Source organism: Zootoca vivipara, chromosome 1 (genome assembly GCF_965207765.1).
Source record: "Zootoca vivipara chromosome 1, rZooViv2.hap1.1, whole genome shotgun sequence".
Classification (NCBI taxonomy): Eukaryota; Metazoa; Chordata; class Lepidosauria; order Squamata; family Lacertidae; genus Zootoca; species Zootoca vivipara.
In genome coordinates this window covers 113,319,965-113,339,942 of record NC_142582.1, presented here as the reverse complement: position 1 = coordinate 113,339,942, position 19,978 = coordinate 113,319,965, and the positions used below count along the sequence as shown (strand labels likewise).

Here is a 19,978-nt window from a genome sequence, read left to right as displayed (position 1 = left end):
TGCATTCAACAGGCTGCAACTATTTTTCCTCCACCCACATCATCCCAAATTGCAATCCTGAAAACAACTACTCTCCTTCCAATTGTAAAAATTACTTCAACTAAAGTACTAGTTACAGGTAGGTAGCCGTGTTGGCATCTGAAGTAGTGTGTGTGCACACGAAAGCTCATACCAATGACAAACTTAGTTGGTCTCTAAGGTGCTACTGCAAGGAATTTTTTTATCTTGTTTCAACTAAAGCAGGTAGTTCTAACTTTCTAACTAATTCTGAGTTTATCCTCTGGCACAGAGCCACTTCCTTTGTCCTCCTAAAAACTTTGCTTTAGTAGGTCATTACTAGGCTGGCTCCTAGCTTGTATTTTTAACATGTTAAATCCAGTGTCTGTCACCCAGGAATTAGAAAGGGAGTCCAGGCACCCCACAAACTCATAACATTATTATTATTTTCTTTTTACAACTTTATATATTTCTGCATAGCTATTATGTTGGAGTGGTCTTGTTTTGCTACCAGTGATAGCACTCAACCAGGGGAATTGGTGAGACAAGCAACAATAAGTTGCTGTGTGTATCCTCACACATAGCAGGAATGAGGAAGGAGTACCTTTTTTTTTTTTTTTTTGAAGCAGACCTTCCCTGTTCATCAATTCCATTTTTGTCATATCCCTTCCTTATTTTGGGTCTTGTCAAGCATTTGTCAAGGAGAGTAGCCACTGTTACATAAATGAGCCTGGGGCATGAAAGTTGCAGATAAGATGAGGAGATCATTAAGGAAATGAGAGGAAAGCGAAGTTAACATTTCAGATTTCATTAAGATAATAGATTTCGTGAAAGACTAAAGGCCTGCTCTTGGATATAGTGGAACTGGGGCTTTGGATTTGGTAAGTATTTCTTGTGATTGTTCACTTTTTTATTCTTCAGGAAAGCCACCTCCCCCTGGCTAGAGGCAGGATCCTGAGGGGTTATATCTTCTGACCACCACCTTAGTAATGTTAACTCCCATGGGGACAAATTATTAGAATTATCAGGGCTGTCACAAGTCTTTTGTAAAGTCAGGATATTGGTTCATGGAATTGCCAAACGGATAGTCCTGCTAATAGAAACTGAGCAGGAAATCTATAATGCTATTTTGAAACAGCGAGTTTCTATGGATGCTTCGAAGAAATAATCCCATTAGGTGATCTGAAATTTGGTGGTTTGTCATCTGCCATAAGCATCTCAAGGTCTGCCTTTCCCCCATTTAAACCAACCTGGGCTCTGCAATCATCATCTTGAGGCCCTTCTTTGTGTGCCTCCAGAGGACGGCAACACGAGAATGGGCTTTTTCTGAAGTGGCTCCCCGTTTGTGGAATGCTCTCCCCAGGAAAGTTCATCTGGCACCTTCATTATACATCTTTACATGCCAGGCAAAAACCTTCCTCTACAACCAGGCTTTTGGCTGATTAATATGTGTTTTTTTTGGGGGGGGGTTATTGTTTTGTTTTTGTTTAAACTACTTATTTTCTACTTTTATCCTGTATTTTTATCTTGTGAACTGCCCAGAGATCTTCAGATGAAGGGCGGTATAGAAATAAATAAATTAAAATCAAGCAATCAATCTCTGCTGGAAACTACAAATGAGCCTTGGGCTGTGGTGCTCAGAATGTGTCCATGCTACAGAATGTGTGCCACTGCTTTTAGATGGTGTAAATAAAAATATCAATGTTAGCTCAGAGGTAGACCTGCAAGCAGAAGATCCATGGTAGGGTTGGGAGAGACTCCGGCTTAAAACCCTGGGAAGCCACTGTCGGTCAGCATACACAATACTGAGCTAGGTGGACCAACAGTCTTGTACTCTGCGTAAAGCAGCTTCCTATGTAGGTTCTCCCACTTTGGATTTACAATTAGGAAACAAAAAAAATCTATAAATAACTGGGCAGGCATGGGGTGTACATGTGTGGATCCATCTTTGTTAAACCAACCCCTAGTCCCTGAATGTCAGGCTGAACTAGATTTAAACAGGGAAAGCCCTTTTATTCTTCTCACTACCCATGAGCAAAGGAGGAGGCCTGGACAGACCAAAATATTGCAAACATGGAAATTACAGTATTTGCTGAATAGTAGTCTAGCTTTAGGGCACACAAGAAAGGCTACTGCATCCGGCTGTTTTTTGCTCTCTCTTTTTTTGTTTTAAGCCCAAGGCTGATAAGCAAAGGAAGTTAGGTTTCGTGCCTCAGGAATCAATTAAAGAACGGAACAGCAGCTGCTACACCTGCTTGCAACCTTCCTGAAGAGGAAGCCCGACCCGTTTCTGTGCAAGAGTTTATTAAAAAAAAAAACCAACCAACAACCGCACATGCAGCCAGAAAACCTGCTGCGTTACTTACGATAGAGGAACAACATTTTCTGTGGGATGTGGCAGAAGGTTGCAGAGGTAAGCTGGTGCAGACTCGAGGGGTCTAGGGTAAGAGAAAGGAAACGCTACCGAGGTAGACAGTTGAGGAAAGTTTTGCGCCCGACCGAGGGCTAGCAAGCGGGTAGAAGATCCTTTGCATTTGCAAAGTGCTTATTGGGAGGCGGAGGGAGGTCGGCGCGTTGGTTCGGCGCCAGAAAAGAGCGGGAAGGGACCCGGCTAAGCCCACCGAGAACTGGTGGCGTTTACGCGTAAAAGGGAATCCGGGGCAAAAAGCATTCCTCCCGCAGCGTGAGGCAGCAGGCGTCGGTTTTAGGAGAGGTGCGTAAAGCCCCCTCAGAGGTGCGCATTCGCGGGCGGAGTCGGGAACCCAATTAAACTGTGATTGAGCCGGGCAGGAAAAAGGAAAGGCAAGCGGAGGTGAGGAGAAGGTGGAGACGCCCCGGGGCAGTCGCTCCTCTCCAAGGCGCGCGTGCGCGTGGTCCTCTCATTTTTCTCCTCCCCTCGCCCGGGGAAAGTTTGTGTCTTTGGAGCCGGTTTTCCTCCTCATGGTGAGAGGGGGGCAAGTCGACGTTGTCCCCGTGTCCCTCATCCGGTTGGAGGCTGGCGATAGTGGCCGCGTAGCGCGCGCGCCCCCCGGGGAACAGCCAGGTGCACTTCTGCCTCACAGAGGGGCTGAGTCGTCCGCTGGACTGCGGTCAGGACCGACCCCGAGAGAGCAAAGAGAGAGAGAAGTGGAGGAGGAGGAAGATGAAGGGACCTGACCGGAGTGGCCTCGCTGCTGAGGTAGACCCCTTGCCCATCTGTGCCAAACGGCAACTTCCCCGGATAGTGGCACGTCTTGTGAATGAGGGGCGGCTGGAAGGGGAAGGGGCTAGGTGGCCTTAAAAAACCCCGACAACAACAAATCTGCTTTTGTCTGAAAGGCCAAAAGTTCAAGAGCTGCAGAGTTTCCCCAGCATCATTATCTGTTTTATTTCCGCCTGTCGGGAAGCTATTAGAGGAAAATGTGCCCGAAGGCGAGGAGGTACTGATTCTAAGTGGGGCAGGTGACTCCTAGTAGGAAGAGTATTGGTTTTCAGGAACTACGACTTCGGTGCTTTAGTGAAAGTTCGTGCTTTGGCACTTTCGTTGATCTTGCCCATTCATTCATCAACCAGCTGTGCTGATTAAAGCAGAATTGTTTGAAACTCAGATCTCGAAAGTATGTGTGATAGTTCTCTGTAAAGTGTCCAGGATGCAATGCTAATTTCTCGCAGTTGATTTATTCAGCCCCTCTGCCTGCTAAAAACTTTGGCAAATATATTAAAGCAAATGTAATGTTAACAAAATTCCCTCAGTCTTACTGAAGAATCTTTGTGTTCATTTGTTCAACCAAATTAGTGCCCTGCATTTTTCTAAATGCTAGGAATTCAATCCAGATGCTGTTAGTTGTGCTGAAATTCTGTTGAAATCAGTGGTGATGAAGTGAGTCACAACTAACTTCTCTCATTGATTTCAGTAGGACAATAGATCTTGGCCTACAAGTTGGATATAATTGATAAACTAGTCAGCTAAAGCCTTAATTGCCTGTTAACAGAGGAATCTTAGCTATTTCTTAGTTCTGCCATGAATTTACTACGTTGTCTTTGGCTCAAGACACTCAGTTTCTCGATCTGTAAAATGGGAGTACTGCCTGCTATTGTTCCTATCTAAGCATGCCACTTGTATTTTTTACAGAGTTGGTAAACGGGGATCAAATATTGTATGTGTAACCCCATCTTGATTTCTATTTATCCACTACCCTCTAGCTTCAGCATGATCTCTGGAAACTGGCTTTTATATATATTGATACTACCACATGGTAAGAACTCAGAGTAAATGCATCAGTTCAGTAAATCACTTTTTTAAAATAATAATAATAATAATAATAATAATACTCTTTTACCATCCATTAGAGCACAGAGCAATTTATCTGTTTTGTTCTAGTTATAAGCAGTATGTTATTGAAGTATGTCTTCTCTGATATTGATATCAGAACAGAGCAATCTTATATTGTTTACTGGGATTAAGGAATCCCACTGTGCTCAATGGACTAAGTAACTGGGCATAGGATTGCATCTTTAAATAGCAAAGCAGATGCATCTTTCGTCTTTCGTTCAGCATTAAATTGGTGAGGAGTTATTATATCAGAACATTCTGTTCCAATGCCTAGCCTATATTCCCGTACACTCATTTTGAGCACCTGACCAGTTGGGTGTGTTCAAGTGTGTCTAGCCATTTGACATAACTCGTTAAATTCAGACCATTTTGGTTCGAACTAGCCTTGTAACTTTTAAGTCTGGGCACATTCCTGTCTTCTTGATTGAGGTTCACCAGTAGAGTCCTGGTTGCTTTATCATAGCACTGTTAGTGGCTGCTGCGGAAAAGGCAAATTCCATGTTAGGGATAATTGGGAAAGGAGTTGAAAATAAAACTGCCAATATGTCATTAAACAAATCTACGGTGTGGCTGCACTTGAGAGTACCGGTTACCGTTTTGGTTGCCTTACCTCAAAAAGGATATTGTAGAGTTAGATGGAGTGGCTTCCCAGTGAGGAAAGCATTTGGGACTTTTTTGTTTAGAGAAAAATGTAAAAATGTAAGAGCTGACACGATGGAAATTATGCATGGCATGGAGAAAGCGATAAGAGAAAAACCTTTCTCCCTCTCTCATAACACTAGGGGTCTGGGACATTCAAAGAAGCTGAACGTCTGAGGATTCTGGACATACATACAGAGTACTTGCTCACACAGCACAAAGTTTAATTATGGAATTTGTGTTCACAAGTGGCAGTGTTGGCCACCAACTTGTATGCCTTTAAAATAAGATTAGACAAATTCATGTAGGATAAGTCTTATCGGTGCCTACAAATGATGTTGGCTATGTTCTGCCTCCCCTATTGGAGAGTCAATATGCTTCTGAATATCAGTTGCTGGAAACCACAGGAGGGAAGAACGTTGCACACAGGTTCCTTCTTGCAGGTTCCCCATAGGCACCTGGTTGGCCTTTGTGAGAACAGAATGCTGGACTAGATCACCTGTTGGCCTGATCCACCAGGCTCTTCTTGTGTTCTAGCATTCACTGCTGCCATTCAAATCGAGGAACAAAGGTGTCCATCAACATTCCAATCACTTTTTTGCCAGCTTAAATTCACCTAAATTAAAGAGACCATGTTATGAAGCACAACAGATGCATTCACTTCCATTTAGCGCACCTGCCACTTCCTCTGCAGGCTTCCTTATCCAACTGAATGAATGTATTTGCAAGTTATGGGAACAATGTTATCAGCAGAATAAATTGTAGTACGTGAATTGGGTGTTTGCCTAATGCAGCATTAGAAGTGTGTATGGGATAACTCTGGTAGTTGTTACTAGGCTCCTTAGTATTTTCAAATATTTTGTTGGTACTTCTTGCACTGGCAAGATTAGCCCAACACAATGCTGTCAGTTGCCTTGGGGTTAAAAATTATCAACCTTTGGCCCTCTTGGCCTGTGATGTTGAGCTTCTGCATTCTGGATTTTTTTACAGGAATTTTTTCCCCTTTAAACCATTATATATGTGAAAGGACTCTGGTTTACTGCCATTCTCAAAGAATCTCTGCTTTGTAAAAATGTTGACCTTTTTGTTTTATGGTTACCCAGTGCATCAAGTTTTCTCTTTTCATTTTAAAGGCCCACAAATAATTTTGATTCTATTCTGGCCTTTTAAATGTAAAACTTAATAAAGCCCCAGTTGAGAGTGGCCAGAACTGGGTGATGAATCCAGTGTAATGGCACCTTTGACACTTGACACCACAGAGATGCCAGCTGATTCAGAGGTGGGCAGCAACTTGTCAGAATGGCCCACGGAGATTGATGGAAGTAAGGACCCAACCCAGAAAAAGATCCCTCATCCCTGCTCTTGCAATACTAACTAGAAATTTAGAGTAGGATTGGCCCTAAAATATATTATTTCTCACAATGGGACAAAACCTCTGTGTTCAGACTATTCTTGGTTACCTCTGTGAATCTTAACAAAACAAAGGAGGGTGTATAAACACACTGAGGTCTGGAAACTGATAACCTCTTAACAAGCAATTAAATGTCCCACTTGGATCGATCCAGGCACCAGCCATACAGCAAGCTGTCTTTGCTTCCTATTGGTCCTATGCAAATGTGCTGATTGCATTTCTCATAATTGTTTTAGGAGAGACTTATTCCTTTGAAAGGGTCTGTGAAAATGCATAGATGGTTTTAAGTGTGAATTTGCCATTCAGGTTGTCCTTAGTCTTGTAGGCATTCGATTTCACAGGTGCACACCCCATAAACACAAACCAAGTGACTGTAAACTGATGGACAGATAATGAATCTGACATTCATGGCATGTGACATTCTTTATGATGTGGTTTTTTAATCAAGATTGGACTATGGCCAGTATGCTGCTAGCAGACAGTCTTGGTTCGCTGCTACAAATTTATTCACCATGCTCATCCTGGCAAGTATCCCGCCCCTTTCTGGAGAGCATAGGATGATGAGCCCCATCTCTTCTCCTGAACTTGGGGTTTAGGAATGCAAGTTAGGAGAATATTTCTGACCTTGCACTGTGCTTCAGAAGTGCTCTGAGTAACTCAAAAACTCAGCACACTGTATGAGAAGCCTCTACTTGTGAACCTAAGGTACACTTGAGAAGAAAGATCCTGTACCGGTTTTTACAATTTGCACAAGTCTTTAAAATCACTGCTTTTATGAATGAGGTAATGTGCTACGAATTCTTGGATTCCCCACTTGTCTCTTCATATGAGTAGTGTTCTAATAATTAACTAGAGTACTGGCAGTTCTATATGAAAATGTTTGTCACCTGTTTTTTCTACTTGGCTTGGGACCTGACTCTGCAAATTGAGGGTGTTATTTGCAAAGAACTATGATGTGATTGATTACATATTTTTAGACGTCAGGCAAGAATGTTCCTCTTCAACCTGGATAGCTCAGTTGGTTAGAGTGTGGTGCTGATAATGCCAAGGTTGCAGGTTCGATCCTCATATAGGATAGCTTCGTATCCTATATGTATTGCAGGGGGTTGGACTAGATGATCCTCAGGTCCCTTCCAACTCTACAATTCTATGATACAGCCATGGTTTTGACCTGAAAAATGTTTTAACATACGCACGGTGTCTTGCAGTCCCATGCATGCAACAAAAACCTGAAGGTCTTGCTGAGCTGTTTTCGGTTTGACAGTTTACAAATTAGAGAAATTGGGAAAATGCTGGAATCCAAATTAATCTTTCAGAAAGTGGGACGTGAAAAATTTCAGACCCTCTAAAACTGAAAAGAGGAAGGTATTTGAAGAAGTTGTGGTATTCGTAGTAACTGAAGAACTCGCTCCTGATATTTCATTTCTTGGCAAAGACCATTATGAAGAATATGAAAGGGAAAATATAGAACACAGTAACAGGTAATTATGCAATAAGCAACCCAAAGAGGAAGTTAGTTCCTAGCCAAAGTTAGTTAGTGGCTTGCTTGCATAACAAGGCATAAGGATTAGCATACCTGTAAAGGCCAGTATCCCAACTGCCTTCATATAGTGTAATATATAAGAAATATAACAATCTTCCAGTTGCTCATTGCCCCAGAATGCCTTTCCAGTAGCTGAGTTGAGTTGAGTTATAAGTGTTTTTGAAGGTTACATCTATGCCAGATCATTTAGTTTAATCATGTGGCTATATTTCCTGCATTATGAAAGAACTAACATACTTTTTTTGCCTTTTTTTTACTGCTTTTTCCATTCTTTGTACAACATCTTCTGATTTACTGCTTGTAGGCTCTCTTTCCCAATAAAATTATTCGAACACCTAAGTAGCAATAGTGTACTGGGATCTTTTTCTACTGGAGAAGATTCAGTGCCCCCCGAGGGGGGTTCCCCCCCTGCAAATGATAATTAATTAATTAGCCAGCCCCCCCTGCTGTGTTGTTGTTGTTTTGAAAAAAGAAATCTGGGTTTTGTTGTTTTTGCTTTGAGCCATGATGATCTAGCTGAAGTTAGTCACAACTGAATCTCCAGCACTGTTTGTTTTGCAGCTTTGAGCTAGAAGCTCTTCTACAGCAGAAGCTGAAATTGTCCTGCTATTATCAGAATTAAACCATCTGTGAAACCTTTTTAACTTACATGCATTTCAGCAGAATGTCACTTATATTTCCTAAAGCAGTGAAGTCGCCACTGAAACTCATCAAAAGCAGAATAATTTACGTTAGTTAAGAGAGTGGGCTTTGCATGGATGGAAACCAGGGTAGATCAAATTCTGATGAGGCAGGAGAAGATGGAACTGAGTTGGACATGCTGAACAATTGGGGTAGTGTTGCATAGGATTAGGGCAAGGCAGAGGTTAACAGCAAGCTAATCTACCTAATAAGGGGTAATAATACCACAGGTGTAGTAGAAAGCATGAGGACAGTGAATACATTCAGCATATCTTGTTTGAACAAGGGAGAGGGATGACATGGATATACACTTCAATGAACTTAAGGCACAATAAGGCCTTTCAGGGCCGTCTTGAGCAGATCGCGCGCCCTGGTGCTGAGGGGCGGAGATCGCTCCGCCGCCCGCCCCGCCCTTGCAGGGCGCAATTGGTTTCCGCGCGGCAAAGCCGCGCGGCGCCCTCCTTGCCAGGCCGGCGCCCAGCTTACCAGCCCCCGCGCCATGGTGCACTGCGCCACCGGGGGTCTACGAAGAGCCGGCCCTGAGGCCTTTTAAAAAACGGGATAGTGAAATGGAAGCAAACTTCACCCAGATTGAAATGGGATATCCGGACACTGCTTTTTTTTTGCATCTGGTAAAAAATCGGGTCCTCCCTAACAAGAGCGCACAGGTTGCAGTGTGACCTGGCAACCAAACCCTGTGTTGTGGGTGGGAACGTTTGGATGGCCACAACACCCTAATGGAGGTCCCTCGACGCTGGGTGCAGTCGGACCAATGGGATGCCAGCTAAATTCTATCGAGGGACCTCTATTTAAGCCCATGTTTCTGAGCTTCCTCTTTGGGGCCAGTGCATCGGAACACACACACACACCTCTCCCTATATTTATGGCTTGCACGCATGACCTTGCTATGCCGTCGTGTGTCATCTGTTGTTGGGCCAGGGGCACGGCAGGAATTTTCCACATTTTGCTGATTGGCTGGTGCCATTTGGGTTTCACCTGCCGCATAGCAAATAGTCACAACTTGTAAGGTTGCGGATAGGCGCTGGTTCACGTGATAGGGGTGGCAGAGCGGTCTGGCCATCCATATGCATTAAGTATTCCGTTAAAGGAATCCTAGGACTCTTGATTGGTCAAACCTGAGAGGGGTTATGCCCTGAGCCAGAGTCCGGGGGGGCAGGGAGCTAGTCGAACCAGAGCCTATGCAACCACTCACTTGATTGTTGTGGTCTAAATTCTGCCAAAAACCAAACCAAAATTTGAGTCTTGTCTGAATTTATTTGGGGGTGGTTAAAAGGTCTACACACGCAAACAGAAATTCTGGAGGTTAACTTCTTGCCATTGTGCAAAAGAAGAAGAAGAAGAAGTCTTTAAATGGTGTTCAAATGCCACAAGAAATGTATTATTATTTTATTAAATGATTATTTTATTGTATTTACACTTTTAAAAAAATGTAATGTTTTGCTTTGGTAGACATAGAAGAAATGTTGTTAATTGCAGTATATCCGCTTTCTGGCAGTGATTTGTGTGACCATATTTGTTGCAATAATTTTTGGCACTCTTGTGCAAATCAGTGCTGAGAAATATTCAGTAGCATCTGCAAGGAGATGGCTCAGGTGTTCCTCTGTTCAGCTGCATCCTTGGGACTTCTCAGGCCACTACATGTGAAACAGTTCAGAGAAGTATGAACTAGGCTTGTGGCATTGGTAGAGTATCGTGTTTCCCTGAAAATAAGACACTCTCTTATATTTATTTTTCCTCAAGAAGACACTCTATGGCTTATTTTCAGGGGATATCTTATTTTTTATTATGCGTCCAGCCTTGCCTCTTCCTTGGCACCCTCCAAAACTGCGCCTATCACTATGTCTTATTTTCGGGGTATGGCTTATATTGCGCAAATGCCTAGAAATCCTGCTACAGCTTATTTTATGGGTATGGCTTATTTTCGGGGGAAACAGGGTAATTAGGCTTATGGCATTGTTAGCACAGGACCGACATTTTTCTGGGTGCATACCATCGGATAAAACAGTAGCAAGTCAGCTCATCTTGCGGAGGGATCCAAGCTCTGTACAACTTCTTTGGCCTTGCTGATGTGGTCCAAAGGAAAGCAGAGCAATATGTTTGGCACCAGCTTGGGTGCAGGAGTCACCGGAAGGAGGTGTACAAGGCACCACCCAACCATCCTAGGGACTCCACTCTGGAACTGTGTAGGGTTAACTCCTTAGCCTTTTCTTCTCCCAAAGCTATCCCACAAAGCAGCAGAGGTTTAGGATTAGAGTTTTCCTTCTCCTAGATGGGCTACCTTCCCAGTTTGATGAGTTCCACCTGCCCCTCACTTCCCTCTGCAGCACATGCAGAAACCGCCTTCTTGACTGTTGGGCCTGCTATTGGTCTTGTCCGCTCAATCCACCAGAGTTTATCTTCACATGCAGGGCCAGACCCTAACTCCCTGAGGGTTTGAGACCTATCAGCTACCCTCACCTGGTTTAGCTGCCCAGTCAAAGCTGTTTTCTGGGGTGTGGCATGCTGACACTTTCTTGGAGGCACAGGTGAGAACTGAGTGCAGGGTGGGGACCAAAGGTGGACAAACTATCCCAGAGGGAACCTCAGGCTCCAGACAGCTGGCTTGTAATTTTACACTGTATTGTCACTGCTGAGTATTTTGTTTTGCGGGAGTGTTATGTTCAAAGATTAAGATGACTTACACACACAAAAGTCCTAATAGTCAATTACTGACTTACAGCAACCACAATGACAGACCTGCTTTTCTCTGGAGATCATGTTCAGCTCTTGATCGTTTATGTTCTTTACAGTTGGTTCCTATTATGGCCATTTTTTTTACTTAATTGTTAAAGGTATTTGTTTTCCTCTTCAAATATTTGCGTCTTGCGTCTGGGAATTAAGGCTTTGATACCAGATTTATCTGATTAACTTGTTGTCCAACAAAACAAATCTGGAAATCGTTAACATAATTATTCTCTCTAGTCCAACTACATTGAAGTTGTAATGATTAAATTCTTTAGGAGTTTGTCTGGCGGAATTTTATTTTTTTAAAAAAAACAACAACTTTGATCTTACATTTCTTAGTCTCAAGAGCATTTTTTTTATCTTCACATCTGTACAAATGTGAGTTGTATTTGGTCTAGCAGCCAGATAACAGGATAACCTCAAAACCCTGAACAGAGAGCAGGGATGAATCTGATATGGAAAAATATTTGATACTATTAAACTATTGAAACAGTGGCTAGAACCCAATAAAATACTCCTAAGTACAATTAATGGCATAGGAACACAGCTCCATGTTGGTTGATTTGTGTGAACTGGCCATTACTTCTCATAGCTCTCACTGCATTTGTGTGTGCTCCTTCCGTGAATTCTTTATGAGATGCTCGCTCTCTTTAGATATTTGGTTGCTTTGGGCTGATAGGGCCATCCTTGGGTTGTGTGGCCCTGGTTTGAATTCCATCATCCCAGAAGAATTCTGCAGCGGTGCATTTGGAGTATGTTGCAGCTCGGGAAGGAAGGAAGCAAGCAAGCAAATATAAACTGAAATTTCTATTCCTCACACCTGTTTATAAAAATGCCTGGAGTGTGCTGCTGCTGCTGCTGGCCTTCTGTTCTCTTAATAGCTCAGTGCGTGTTTATTAGGCACATGACCCATTTCAGAGAGTTTTTTCCCCCCTTTTAGAAGTCAAATGCATTTCCTTATAGAAGCACAGTTTATTTTAAAGTATTTCCTTGTAGGAGATAAATTGGGCATAGTAGCACCGAAAGCCATGAGTTGCCTGTGTGACATCTTGCACAAGCCTAGTGCTTTTCTTACCAGTTCCTGTCTAGAAACCCCAATGAAGCAAGTGTTTTAATTTAGGACGCTATGCTTGTAAGTACAGTGGTACCTTGGTTTACAACCGTAATCCGTTCCAGAGGTCCGTTTGTAAAGCAAAACAGGTTGTAACCCAAGGTGTGCTTTCGCCAATGGGGCCTCCCAAAAAGAATTGTTGGTAATCCAACAAAAATGGGTTGTAATCCAAAACAACAACAACACAGGTCACGCACTTCACACACACAAACCGGGTCACGCACTTCCGGGTTTGACGTGTTTGTAATCCAAAACGTGTGCAAGCCAAGGTACCACTGTATTGTATTGAACACCATAGAAAGTGGGTAAATGAAATGCTGTACAAATGAAAGAAATTTGTCCTTTTCAATTCCTGTATTCTGATCTAAAGCAATGGTTAATTTTCAGGGCTGATTTCTACCTTGGATTCTTGACTGCATTCCAGCTTGTGTTAGAAGCAGTAATGGCAGCAGAATGCATCAAGAACTGTTGCAGTGCATGTTTGTATGTTGAGAAAGAAAAGAATGATGGTGAGTTCAGTTAAATCTTGCATGTTTTTAACGCTGGCGTGGGTATATTGGCAGCTGTCTTACAATTGTTTTGATCACCAGAAATGCTCTTCTATTTAGAGCACCAGCCTTTTAAAATTTCATTTATACTCTCTTTTTCAAGTTGTATTAGTAGGCTGAAATGTTTAAATATCCTATTGCCATTGTAAGGCAATTGGGTGATAGCCAACATTGCAGGAATGGAAGACAAGCTCAAGCAATATATATTTCCTCCTCCTTCAACACTGCAGCCCCCTCCAATCCCTCCAACATATTTCTCTTAAAGCAATTTATCAGTTTTGTGGAATGAGTTGTACAATGCTGCAGTGGAAAGAAGAAAATTACCATAATAATAATAATAATAATAATAATAATAATAATAATAATAATAATAGATAATATTTTATTATTATTTATACCCCACCCATCTGGCTGGGTTTCCTCAGCCACTCTGGGCGGCTTCCAACAGAAACATTAAAATATACTAATTTCTTAAACATTAAAAGCCTCCCTAAACAGGGCTGCCTAACAGATGTCTTCTAAAAATCTGGTAGCTGTTTTCCTTTTTGACATCTGATGGGAGGGTGTTCCACAGGAACCACCGAGAAGGCCCTCTGCCTGGTTCCCTGCAACTTGGCTTCTTGCAATGAGGGAACCGCCAGAAGGCCCTCAGAGCTGGACCTCCGGGCAGAACGATGGGGGTGGTATACTGGACCGAGGCCGTTTAGGGCTTTAAAGGTCAGCACCAACACTTTGAACTGTGCTCGGAAACGTACCTTTGAGTGGTACTGGGGGTTTCAGGGAAGAGGACTAGAGAGGGTAATGTTCAGTGTGCAAGATTGTCTTTCATTGGCCGTGTTGGGCATCACTCACTGTTTGCATATTTGTCATTGATGATTGCATTTAAATTGTCATTTGTTGACTAATTACTTTGACATAACTGCAGAATTTAAAGAGTTTCTCTCTTCCATTCTGTAGCAGAGCACATTTTGTAAATGTGTGCAAGTGTGAGGGGTATGGGAGGGAGGGAGGAAGAGAGAGAGAGAAAGAGAATTGAATAGACACAGGGTAACAACCCAGATTATTAACGTTTATTATTACGGTAATAATAATTTTATTTATTAGTTGCTTTTTGCAAAAAAGAAAAAAGAAAGAAACTCAAAGCAACTTACAAATGAATGAGCATTAAAAGGATAAAACATCCTCAGTTCCACAAGTAACACACACATATACACATACAGTACATACAGATCCAACGCCACCTCACCTTGCTAAAAGATAAGAAGATCCAAATCTTGGCACCCAAAAACAGATAGTGATGATGCCGTGGGTTGCCTCCATAGGAAGGGTATTAAATAAATGTGGAGCCACCACTGAGAAGGCCTGTTCTCTTGTTGCCACTCTCCACACATCTCTCAGAGAGGGCACACAGAGAAGGGCCTCAGACGAGAACACGGGGTGTGGGTTGGTCCATGTGAGGAGAGGTGGCCCTTGATGTATTGTGGCCCTGACCCACGTAAGTCAAAACCAGCACTTGGAATTGGGTCCGGAAACTAATCAGTAGCCTGTGCAGATGGGCCAGGATTCTGCACCAGCTGCAATTTCCAAGTCCTCTTCCTTGTTTTGACTGGGGAGGGCGGGGTATAAATAAAAAATTATTATTATATTTATTATTTATTAAAGGCAGATCCATGATAGAACACATTCTTCATTCTTGTGTAGATTGTGAAGGTTACAATTTAAATTTTGCCTTTGTGATGTTGAGATTAATGGACAGCTTACCTCTCAATAATCACCTTCTAAACCTTCTCCGAATCAGTTGTGTGAACCGTGAAAAGGATTGGTTTACAGCACTTTAGAACCCCTGCAAATCTTCCTGAGATAGATATACTTACTGCCTGCTGCTCCCTTTCTGGGGATGCAGTTAACAGGATAGAAAAACCTATTTGCCTCTGATCCTGTTAAAAACACAAAAGATCATTTCAGACTGTTCATTCAAGGCTTGAATGTGTTTCTCATGCTTTTTTATGTTAAATAACAGCCTCTCTGGAGAAGGAGTCTGAAGTTACAGCCAAATATAGATCAAATGTTGTAGAGAAGCCTCCCTTGTCTTCTGTGTTGGTGAAACCTCAGGTTGGCTGTTCGGAAGATTATCTTCTCTCCAAGCTCCCGCCAGGTGGCAAGGATGTGCCCTTTGTGGTTCCTCAGTTCAAGCTTGCCTACATTCAGCCCAGGAACCTTGGCAATCCACACATTGGAGGAATTCAAGGTAAAGCACTGGAAGAAAACAGAACAGACTTAAAAACAGCTTGTTTATGCAACTGAGGGATACCCTATGTAGTTTCAGAGGCACTTGGTTGAGTTGAGCTGCCTGCATCCGCAATGCATTCCAACTTGTTCAATACCCACAGTGTTTCAGGCCGCTGTGTGTCTTTGGGGAAATTCTACACAACATGCAGCTCTTAGGATGAAAAACTTGCTCTTAGGGCCCTCCTTCTGTTTGTGTAACCATTCACACCAAAATGAAAGCCCCTGGCTTTTGCCAATAATATTTTTAGCCTCTTTGGCTTCTGATTCAATCAGAGTTTGGCCTTACTCATTCCCTACAAACCTTTCAAATAATTAGTCCTGTGTTTTTCAGGCCATCATTTGTGTTCCAACTGTTTTTATTTCCACTACCTAATCTGGGTTGGAAGGTAGAGCCAAGGTCTTGTTTCATGCAGATATGGTTCCCATGACAATGTATTCTTTTGTGTGGTGGATTTTTGTGTGTGTGTTTTGGAAGCTCCTTCTTGCCCCCCCCCTCCCTCCTTGAGACCTTTGAGTGAGGAAATAGTATCCTATTGTGAAGTACATGCACCTCAAGGACTCTCAGGCCAGGGAGTGTTCTGCAAGTCAGGTGGTTTACCAGGCAATGCATTCTTGATTTTAGGATCTGGAAAACAACTCAAATATGTTGCTGTGCTGAAAAAGTTAGCTGTTTGTAGCTAAAAGTCTTAAAGTAAAGTAGTAGTAGAAGAAGAAGTTTATTATTTGTTTGTCCCAGCCACTCTGAGCAACTTCCAACAAATATGAAAACATCAGACATTAAAAACTTCCCTCTGGAAAATGTGGCTTGTGTGCTAGCATTTTACTCAACGGTGAATGACTTTCCTTGCTCATAGCCCAGAGGCAGATAGCTGTCGCATTTCTTTTTCTTTATTCATTTGGATTTTAATGCAAGATCCTGCCTATTCCTCTAGGAAGTATCAGAAGTAAAGAAAGAGCATCACAGAAATCGTGCAATCAACCTAAAAGTGCTCAGTCATTCAGAGGAAAGCTGTATGCTCCTGTTGTATAGGAATATTAGGATAATGAAGCCTGACTGCCACCCAGACATTGGTGCTGTTCAGGACCTGTCTCCTCTTTTCAACTTTGTCTACTCAGGATGCACACCCTGGCTTCAATCCTATATGCCTTTACTTGAGAGAAAGACCCACTAAGCTCAGTGGGATTTGCTTCTGAGTAGACATGCATAGGGTCATGCTGCCTCTGTTTACTTAGTGATGCTAATACTGAGTGAAGGTCACTTGCTCATATAGGTATTTGGTGCGATTAGCATCACATTTAAAGGGCACTTGATGCATATGTGTATTTGCAATGCGTAGGCAGCACTGTCAGCCTTGGCCCTGGCGGAAGCACTTCTGATGGGCACTCTTTGATGTGATGTCAGATATATCTACATGGGTACGTGCTTTTCATGTCGCAGCAGTGTATCTAGAACACCCCTTTGACTGCATACTTCTTGGACACGAACCAGCTCATCTCTGTCTTCTGCATGACACTGAGTATACCATACCGTTGGCACAAAATAAGTGCCTAGTAGCAGCTCCAAGTAAAGCACTAGGATACGCAAGGCAATTTTTAATGCTCTGCCAATGTCAATAACTGTGCAAAGTAATGCACCTCCCTTCTCTATATTTGTTTTCAGCTTTTTATGAATGTAATATCCCTTGGTATCAATACTCAATTAAAAGTATTTGGGTCCTGGAAAACCTTTTATATCTTTACAAGATTTCCCAACTCAGCTACTGACCTTTGCACAGGCATACAACCTAGGAAGAGGAAACATCTGTTTTTTGACTCTGTAGACTGACCTGCTGATATGTTACGCAACACTTAGGTGAAATGCTGACTTGCCTAATAATGTAACTCATGCTTCGCAGGTTCCACTATAGCACATTTTGGTGACCGGAAAGCAGATGTTTCCAATGCATACCAGCAAAGACCTCTTGTTGATGTGGTGTATAATCCATTCTACATGTACCAGCAGCCTCTCTCTCCAGATTCGACTCAGGACTGCCCAGAAAAATCTAACAAAAGAAAACTATATGGGTCAGGTAAATAATAAACTAGTGGCAATACTATTCGACCCACCACCGCCTCTTGGTTACCTGCAACTGAAATAAATAAGTGACCTGGTATAGTCTGGACAGCAGAATTGCACCTGAAAGACCCTTTTCAGCCATGAACTCGGTGGTTTTTGGGAGCACACCACTGTTTCATGTGTTTGAGGACTTACAGCCAACTCCTCTGAGGCCTAGGGCAAGTGTACCTAGCTGGACCTCATCCTGCATGGGCCTGTCAGTATTCCAAATGCTCAGGTTCTCAGCAAGTGCCCTACCACCCATCAGGCCCAAATACTGCACCCTCTGCACATTCAGAAACAAACAAAGGGAGACCAGGAGAGACAGAGAGAAAACCTCCAGTGTTGAACCACACTTGGCGGGTAGGCAGGGCAGCAGCACTCGTTAATTTAGTCAATGGGCCAGGTGTTTGAAACTGGTCACAGCTGCTTTGAATTCCCCATCCGCAAATGCCCAGGTCAGCACAGCTGCTAGCAAACAGCAAATGGTTTAGTTGCCCTGGTCCCCTGTACCTTGTCACCAGGCAGCAATCAGACAATATATGCAACACAGTTATTCTCTGTGTGGACACAAGTTAGTGGAGAACTATTGGGAGCTGGCAAGAAAAATCCTGCAAGAAAGTTGTGCAGCTTCCCTTCTTTTTAATGGGGCTGGCACAGTAAAATATGTTCCTTATAAAAAAACAAAACCATAAGTTATTCTGAGTTGTCACTGACACAGAACTGTCTGAATGAGACTGGTTTTTATACCTACAGATGGTTAGAGTGAGATACTAAGATCTTACTATCTATGTATTTAATTGTTTTTATCAATACAATCTCTGCCCCAGTTGTGTGCAGCCTGTACAGGCTTGTATATTGTTCCTGAGATTTAAACAAGGCGTCTCTCTTCCGTGTCTTTTCAGTTTGTGACTTAAGGAGCTGCACATTGCCAGCCTCGTCTTCTCTAAGTCACTCTATGTTTGACCTTACAAGTCCACCCCACCGATTTATGCAGGTAATAAATTCTTTTCATAACTTTAAGGCTGCACCCACCAAGATGCATGCTTTCTTCTCCTACATTGTTAACCTTATTCTTTGGATGCTTCCAATGACTGACTCAATTGTGTTAGAAATTACCTCATCCTTTTTCAGAGTCCTGCTTCGCTGGATTCAAATGAATTTTGTTTGTGAAAATTTGTGGCTGTGTTAGCAAAAGTATGGAAAGTGATTGGCAAAGCACTTTGCATCTAATTTCAGTGCATAACTGGACATTATTGCCCTTAGAAGTCATTGTCATGTGCATTGAAAAAAGAAAGGACAACATTTATAGTCATAATACCCACAGCTGAACTATTTAAAATTTTAAAAGATGCTGCTGCTAAGGTGCTACACCCAATATGCCAGCAAGTTTGGAAAACTCAGCAATGGCCAGGGGATTGGAGAAGATCAGTCTACATCCCAATTCCAAAGAAAGGCAGTGCCAAAGAATGCTCCAACTACCGCACAATTGCGCTCATTTCACACGCTAGCAAGGTTATGCTTAAAATTCTACAAGGCAGGCTTAGGCAGTATGTGGATCGAGAACTCCCAGAAGTGCAAGCTGGATTTCGAAAGGGCAGAGGAACCAGAGACCAAATAGCAAACATGCGCTGGATTATGGAGAAAGCTAGAGAGTTCCAGAAAAACGTCTACTTCTGCTTCATTGACTATGCAAAAGCCTTTGACTGTGTCGACCACAGCAAACTATGGCAAGTTCTTAAAGAAATGGGAGTGCCTGATCACCTCATCTGTCTCCTGAGAAATCTCTATGTGGGACAAGAAGCTATAGTTAGAAATGGATATGGAACAACTGATTGGTTCAAAATTGGGAAAGGAGTACAACAAGGTTGTATATTGTCTCCCTGCTTATTTAACTTATATGCAGAATTCATCATGCGAAAGGCTGGACTAGATGAATCCCAAGCCGGAATTAAGATTGCCGGAAGAAATATCAACAACCTCAGATATGCAGATGACACAACCTTGATGGCAGAAAGCGAGGAGGAATTAAAGAACCTTTTAATGAGGGTGAAAGAGGAGAGCGCAAAATATGGTCTGAAGCTCAACATCAACAAAACCAAGATCATGGCCACTGGTCCCATCACCTCCTGGCAAATAGAAGGGGAAGAAATGGAGGCAGTGAGAGATTTTACTTTCTTGGGCTCCTTGATCACTGCAGATGGTGACAGCAGTCACGAAATTAAAAGACGCCTGCTTCTTGGGAGAAAAGCAATGACAAACCTAGACAGCATCTTAAAAAGCAGAGACATCACCTTGCCGACAAAGGTCCGTATAGTTAAAGCTATGGTTTTCCCAGTAGTGATGTATGGAAGTGAGAGCTGGACCATAAAGAAGGCTGATCGCCGAAGAATTGATGCTTTTGAATTATGGTGCTGGAGGAGACTCTTGAGAGTCCCATGGACTGCTAGAAGATCAAACCTATCCATTCTTAAGGAAATCAGCCCTGAGTGCTCCCTGGAAGGACAGATCGTGAAGCTGAGGCTCCAATACTTTGGCCACCTCATGAGAAGAGAAGAATCCTTGGAAAAGACCCTGATGTTGGGAAAGATTGAGGGCACTAGGAGA

At 42.7% G+C, this 19,978-nt stretch overlaps 1 protein-coding gene across 3 annotated transcripts in view; it reads left to right on the top strand.

Moving 5' to 3' along the window:
• Nucleotides 1-692: 692 nt before the first annotated feature.
• Nucleotides 693-19,978, top strand: part of TC2N (tandem C2 domains, nuclear) — a 34,423-nt gene continuing 15,137 nt past the window's right edge. Inside the window, exons 1-6 of one of the 3 annotated variants that reach the window (XM_035107414.3) lie at nt 693-878; nt 2,172-2,410; nt 12,827-12,948; nt 15,008-15,235; nt 17,172-17,345; nt 18,277-18,368. In XM_035107414.3, coding sequence (XP_034963305.1) covers nt 12,882-12,948; nt 15,008-15,235; nt 17,172-17,345; nt 18,277-18,368 — 561 coding nt within the window. In that variant the 5' untranslated portion in view covers nt 693-878; nt 2,172-2,410; nt 12,827-12,881. Of the gene's footprint in view, nt 879-2,171; nt 2,411-2,757; nt 3,176-4,179; nt 4,233-12,826; nt 12,949-15,007; nt 15,236-17,171; nt 17,346-18,276; nt 18,369-19,978 lie in introns of those variants that run through there. The other 2 variants (XM_060272249.2, XM_035107405.3) reach the window with 2 other exon arrangements.